The sequence below is a fragment of the Galeopterus variegatus genome, unplaced genomic scaffold (assembly GCF_000696425.1).
Source record: "Galeopterus variegatus unplaced genomic scaffold, G_variegatus-3.0.2 Scaffold2010, whole genome shotgun sequence".
Classification (NCBI taxonomy): Eukaryota; Metazoa; Chordata; class Mammalia; order Dermoptera; family Cynocephalidae; genus Galeopterus; species Galeopterus variegatus.
The window spans coordinates 133,461-140,479 of NW_007728121.1; the positions used below are offsets into that span (position 1 = coordinate 133,461).

A 7,019-nucleotide genomic window follows, 5' to 3' on the forward strand; every position below is an offset into this window, starting at 1 on the left:
TTCGCAGCATGGCTGTTTGCTCACTTTCGGGCCAGCCAGAGCTTGTCTCTTGGACACTTCACGGTCTTCTTAAGTCTCACTTGATTAAGCCAGGCCCACCCAGGATATTGCTCAGTTATCCATAAATCTGTCCTCACTGCTACCACGATAATCTATATTATCTGTCATCTGGACTTTCAATGCATTCTGCATTCATCAGCAACCTGGTCATGGGGTGATATCCCATTATGCTCACAGGTCCTGCCCACATTCAGGGAAGGGGATTATGTAGGTCATGCACAGAAGAACTGGGGGATCTTGGGGGACATTTTAAAATCCCGCTTTGCAAATGTCTTTGCACTGTGTCCCTGCATTCCACCTTTACTACCTTGGCATCCAGTAGCTGCCATCTCCAAAATGAACATTCTCCCCTCCCCTCCATCAATATTCCTTTGAAAAAAAGTAGAGCAATATTTTATAAGAGGAATTAATCACTAATGGGAGAGTTTCAGGTAATAAAATGAGCACTTGCTTTTGTGCTGTCAATGCTTAGCATAGTGTCTGGCACATAGGAATCCTTAATTTATGTTTCTTCAATAAATGAATATGTGAATGATTAAATAAGAAATATTTCGGGCATCTTCATCAGATTACATTCATATAAAAAATCCTTACCCCCGCTATGTGCAAAGCTGATTCATCTTTTTAGTTTTAAACCACTTTTTTTTCCTGGTAATGCATGTTTATTATAAAACACTTGGGGATTTTCCTTCTTTCTATGATTTTATTTTTATATTTAACTTTTTAATCCAACTGTAACGAATTTCCCAATATTATGTATAAAATATTCCATCTCCTACCCAATTAGTCTGTTGCTTTTTTATACAAACTAAATTCTTACATATAATAAGGTTTATTTCTGAGCTATCTACTCTGTTTCATTGATTTGCCTGTCCAATTTGTGTGCCAGTATCACCTATTTTAATTATTGGAGTTTTATCGTGTTTTAAGATCTGGAGGGCAGATGCTGCCTCATTATTCTTCTTTCGGCTCTTCTCTCAAACAGTTCATTAAGCGAGGGTCTGTCTTCCTGCCTGTTCTAGCTCCTTAGGCAACAGCATTTTTTGGCAAGGTCTGAACATGGATCCATATTCTACCTCTGCGTTTTCCTAGCTCAACTCCTCTGGGTCCCAATAAATAATAATAAACTCATAATAATAATTCCTATGTCACAAACTTATTGTGAAAATTGAGGCAACTTCTAAGAATCACCCAACACATTGTAGGTGGTCAAAACCTACCAACTGGATAGAGAAATGACTCAATGTCCAGCCTCTGCCTCATGCCTCTGTTCCTTCATCCTTATGAGCAGGGACTATAACTTTTTTGAAAGCATCCTGTATGAATGCTGAGACATGGGTCTCTTAGAATCAGGCCAACTTTTAGGCTGGGAGTATCGAGGATTGATACTTGATTCCAACCTCTGTGAAGCCCCTTCAGGATTCATACTGATCCCAGGGAAGTCTGGTGCTTTTGTGAACTGGAGACACCCCAGAGTGCACTGGGGGACTATGGAAGGGGACATGTGTCAAGTGCTGAAGCCCACTTTGCCTGCCCTTACAGGAGTCTGAAAGTGCCAGGGAATTAACACCCCTTACCCCATCCCAAGGGAGCCTATCTCTGGGCTACGGCATCTAGTGAAAGCCAAGAATTACAGGTGCTAGTGTTGGGTGTCATCTGGCACACACTGAAGTGCTGCTGGTGAGGGGAGATGGGCGGGACTCTGACAGCATGTGCTAGAAATTACAGATCAAAGAAATGATCACAATTCCAAGAAGCCCCACAGTACTGAACGGTCCTCTGCATCTGCCCAGAGGTTTATAAAGTTGACTAGTTTTCCTTAGACAAAGTGCAGGCACTGGCAGTCAGAGGCCTGTGATGAGTCACAAGGTGGCCAGGAATTTTGAAGGCCAGTTCTTACTTCTTTCCTGGTATCATCCCTCCAACTCAGAGAGGGCAGGGTATGCACTCACTCATGACCCCATGCTCTCGGGAGCTGGAATAGTGAGGCACAGCCCACCCTTGTGCACTTTCATGCTGCAGGTTAGGAGAGCGAGCCCAGCGATGTCCCGTATGTGTGGATCTGCTCCGAGGATGCAATCCCAATCTAACTCCATCCCTGCATGGCCTTCAATAAAGGAACAGGTCAGGTGCTCAAAGCTGCAAGAGGTCTTGGATATTACCTGGTTAAGCCTCTTCATTTTCTATAGGCTACACCAATCCCAGATAGGAAAGTGATTTGTCCAAGTTCACCCAGCTTCACAGAAGCAATGGGACTTCACTGCTTTTCTGCCCACAATTTTCCATCTGAAAAGAAAGGTTGCTACTTGCCTCACATGAAGCTTCTAGAGGCTGCACACTGCATATGAGGCGGTTACAGAAATGAATTGAACATTTTTGAGAGAGGAAGACAGAAATGGATGATGTTGAGTGAGTTGAGGGAGGAAACAGGAAGTAATATAACATAGGGGCTAAGAGTTCACATTCTGGTTTTACCACTTAATAGCTGTGGAACTTAAGCAACTTTCTTGATATCTCTAAGCCCCATCTTCTCATCTGTAACATGATGACAGTAATGTTTCCTCCTAGGTTTATTTTAAAGGACTGAATGAAATGACATATATTGAGTGCATAGCTCGATGCCTAGAACCAAGCTGTGTTTCCAGGATGAAGGGTTTGCAGAATGAGCTCTGCTCAATTATATTCAATGCTCACAGGCCTATGGGGTAAGACCAGGGTGCCGAACTGACATCGCCATGTGTCCTTTTCTAGTTCCAGAGCCCAAGAGGAGCGGCACAGAGTGGGAGAGCGTGGCGAGAGAATGAAGAAACCAACCGCCCGGGAGAAGCATGAGGTGGCAGTGTGGCACTCAGTTTAGAGGGCTTCAGCCAGGGGTGGCACCATGGGCAGCCCTGCTGGCATTGGGCCTGCCCAGTTGGGTGTTGGCTGTCTCGGCCATGGTGGCCAATGTGGCCCCCGAGCAGCATGCCTTCTCGGCCGGCCAGCACCCCCTGGACTGGCTGCTCACAGACCGGGGCCCCTTCCACCGAGCTCAGGAGTACGCTGACTTCATGGAGCGCTACCGCCAGGGCTTCACCACCAGGTACAGGATCTACAGGTGAGTGGGGACCTCCCTGGCCAAACAGGGGCTTCCGTCAGAACCCAACCTGGGCAGACCCTGCCGGAGTGCCAACCCCAACTGCTAAGCCAGCTGGAATGCCCTCATCCAAACTAGAGGTGAAAGCTGGAGGAGCACCAGGCAGGGAAAATAAGCCTACCATGTTGGTTTTTTAAAAAAGGAAGAAGAAAACACAAGCTGGAAAACCTGCTGATGCCTCCTGGGGAACTTAGCAAAAGGATTTCTATTTATAGGTTGTGCTGCTTATAAATTGAGGACAAATCAGGCGGCATGGAATCAGCGTGTGGCCCATGCTGCCATAGGAGGTCAGAGTCAAATGCTGGGGCTGGTTTTAACTAATGGGTTAGATATTTTTATGAGTTGTAATTACTCACACATGCAAACGAAGGAAGGGTGACTCCAGCTCCTGCCTTAGAGGTCTGGAGAGCCCATCAGGGTCAAGGATAAACCTGCCCTTCCCCTTGTCAACACTACAGTCTTAGCTGGCATTGCTGGCAGAAATGGGCTGTACCTTCCTGGCCCTTGGGCCCACCCGCAGGAACATGGGAGCTGAAAGTCATTCATGTGAGACCTGCCTGAGCCATCTGCCATATGGGATAAGCCAGGCACATATTCCTGGCTGCTGGGCCAGCACTTCAAAAGTACGTAGACTGCTCCTCCAAGTCCTCACCTGGGGTGACCTACAAGCCCAAGGGCTCCCATGAGTGTATCCCTGAACTTAAACTTCCCCTTGATCCTCTGCCCCCTTGCCACCACTCCTTTTTCCTCCTCACCTTACCTGCATCATTACATTACCCTCGGAGCTTTGCTGGGTCTTCTTTTTTCAAAGACATTTATTTTCTAATCACAAATTAGTTTCTAATGCAAAAATAAATAAATAAATAAAGGAGGGGAGAAGAACACGTGAAATAGCATAAAGAGAAACAAACAAAAAATCACTCATTATTTTAACATCTAGAGGTTGTCGTTATTAACATTTTGGCAAATGCATTTCTAGTCGTATAAACATACTGATGTTTTTGGACCTCTTGCTAGATTTAGCACTTTGCATGCCTTATGTAAATTACCTCATCTAGTCCTTCCAACAACCCTATGTTGAAAGGACAATTTCTCTCCCCTTTTGACAGATGATGAAATTGAGGCACAGAGAAGTTAAGCAACTTGCCTAAGGTCACAAAGCTAGTAAACAGCAGTGCCGTGATAAGCTCCCAGGTAGTCAGACTCCAGAGTTTGGGTTCTTAAAATATATTTAGAGACATTTTTCTTTTTCTGGGATTTTTTTTTTTTTTTTAACATCTTCAGTAACCATGCAACCTGTTTAGGTTAGTACAGGGTCTCAGAAATAAAATTTTAGGAGTATCCAGTAGTGGAAGAGTCCCAATGGTAAGAGAGCAGCCATTTATAGAGGTTATTCAGCTGATTCACAATTCCTACACCTGGATGGAGGCGAAGGCACAAGATCAGATATTTGAGGGGCTGGTATGCTGTGGGTCCAGAGGTATATGGAAACAAAAGCCAGCTGTCAGNGCTCTCCTTTCAGGCCATTTCTCTTCCACTATGCCTAGATCCAGTCTTGTCCTGTAAGGGATTGCAGTCCACACTCCCTGTCTCAGTGGCTCTGGTCCTTGCTAGCCTCCAAAGACAGCAGTGGAAATTTACATACAGTCACTGAGGCAGAGAGCAGCCAACTCATGTTGGGAGTGGCTGAGCGAACACCTGAGCAGGTAAAAGCAGATGAGTAGCAGTGGTGTAGAACAAAGGGTTTACTCAGCTTCCAATTAGTATGTAAGAATTTGGATATATGCCCCCGCAAGTTTTCTATCAGACAAATTCAGGGTAACTCTTCTCTTTATCAAAAAATTTCTTTTCCATCCCTTCCACAAAAAAAAAAAAAAAATCAGAAAATCTACTGTAGAATGTGTTTAAGCAGAGAATCCCTCCAGTCCAGTAAAGTAAGATTTAATTTACCTTAAACTTTTTGGTCTATCCCAAATCTCACAGAAGCACGGTTATCACCAAAAATAATTTTTAAAAAGTGTATTGGAACTGAAGTCAGGCTGGGAAGTCTAACACCACTATCCACTTCAAAGAGCTATAGGAACTCGAGGGAATATACAGTTTCCCTCTCTCCTCAGTAGAGTTTTCTTCTCCTCAAGTCCCAGTCCCAAGTCTGGGGAGCCCGGCAGCCACTTAACGCCTGGGCGGGAGCTCAGAGCAGGCCCGCAGGGAGTGTCTGCAGTAATTTCTGCACCATCAACTGTTCTATCAGTTGGTAATGGTTTTCTGATCATTTAATGTGACAAGCTCTCACACTGTGCCATTCTGTCTCTCTGGGGTCACTTATTGGATATGAACCTGTACTTGGGGAAACAGTGACCAGTCATTCTGACCGGAGTGTAGTATTCTGATTTGTGACCCTTTGGTGGGGCGAACAGAGAATGGGCACACATGGCTGCTTCCGGAGCTCCTGGGAGTTTTGCCTTTAGTTATTGAGCAAAATGGGAGTTTTGTGGAGACTTGTAGGGCTCTGTATTATCCTGGTGGGAATTCGCTCGTATCCCTTCCCCTTTGGTCTCTAGTGGCAATTTCCTCTGGAAAATTCGAGACCTTGTTTCAGGACGAAAGCAGGTCATAGAAAACTGGTTAAAGCACACATGGAAAGTCATCTCCGTATGTTTCTTTGATTATCCAGGACAGAAGGAGAAAAAACTTGCAGAGAATATCAGGAATGTCTTGTGGGGAAATATTGGCTCTCAAACAAAATTAATATTTTACTTCATTCTTTAAGAAATCTTTTGGTACACAGAAATCACGTGGTATCCCCATGTGCCTTCTATATAAGAAAAGGGGATGATCTGTGATAGGGAAAATTAGACTCCCAATGGGGTCAGGATATTTGGTGCAGAATCACTTGAAGCTTTCTTGTTCAACAGGAAAGAGACCCTCCTTTCCTTCGAGTTGTTGAACAGATCATAACTACTACACAGCAAGGTTCTAATATTAAGCTGCAAATTCCACCTATTCTTATTTGGATATCAGAGTGTGCTGTCACTTTGAGGAGAGGACTGCTCATGCTGGACTAGCTCCAGCCTCTCTAACCGTGGACCCCGGAGATAATTGCTCTCTCCATTACAGATCTGTATTCATGTAGGCGTGGTGGCTTAGGAGTGAAGGTTCTGGAGCCAGGTGGTCTGTATTCTAATCCCGGAGCTACAGCTTACTAGCCGTATAATGTTGGGTAAATGACTTAATTTCTTTGTTCCCCAATTTCCATATTTGTAAAGTAGGAGAATAATAGTGCCCATGTAATGGATTGATGTGAAAATTAAATGAGTTTGTTGATATAAGGCACTTAGAATAGTGCTTAATAAATATTACCTATTACTATTAGATTGTCCTCCATAAATATTAGCCTATGCATGAATGGTAATGAGATGAGAACCATAGGTGCTATTTTGTTATAATGTCTGCTGAGGGCTTAGATTCCACAACCTATACTAGAAGGGGGAAAATTTGTTCTCATACTTCTTTTAAAGCACATTAACCCTTATCTCTCAACTAGCTGGGAGAACTGGAGGAGCACTCAGCTGAGGAATGATTAAATCTTCTCCAAGGCATATTCTTACTGGCTTTGTGGGCTATCTGAAGGAGCAAGATGTTCTAGCATAGAAAGTTTCCCAGGATCAAACTCTCGCTCCTAAAGTCTCTAAAGGGACTGTTAACTGAGCAGGCCTTTTTTAGGCACAACCTCCAGAGACCAGTCACTGCTGGCTCCCTGGTCCCAGGAATGAGATGCACAATCTCAGAATGGTGCGGTTAAGAGAAGAGAGACAGTATGCAC

General features: G+C 44.3%; 1 protein-coding gene across 2 annotated transcripts in view; it reads left to right on the plus strand.

The window, feature by feature from the left end:
* Positions 1-7,019, plus strand: part of BRINP2 (bone morphogenetic protein/retinoic acid inducible neural-specific 2) — a 108,935-nt gene that overhangs the window by 56,779 nt on the left and 45,137 nt on the right. For both annotated transcript variants that reach the window (XM_008580058.1, XM_008580060.1), the window contains exon 2: positions 2,812-3,157. In XM_008580058.1, the coding sequence (XP_008578280.1) occupies positions 2,889-3,157 (269 nt within the window). In that variant the 5' untranslated portion in view covers positions 2,812-2,888. The remainder of the gene's footprint in view (positions 1-2,811; positions 3,158-7,019) is intronic.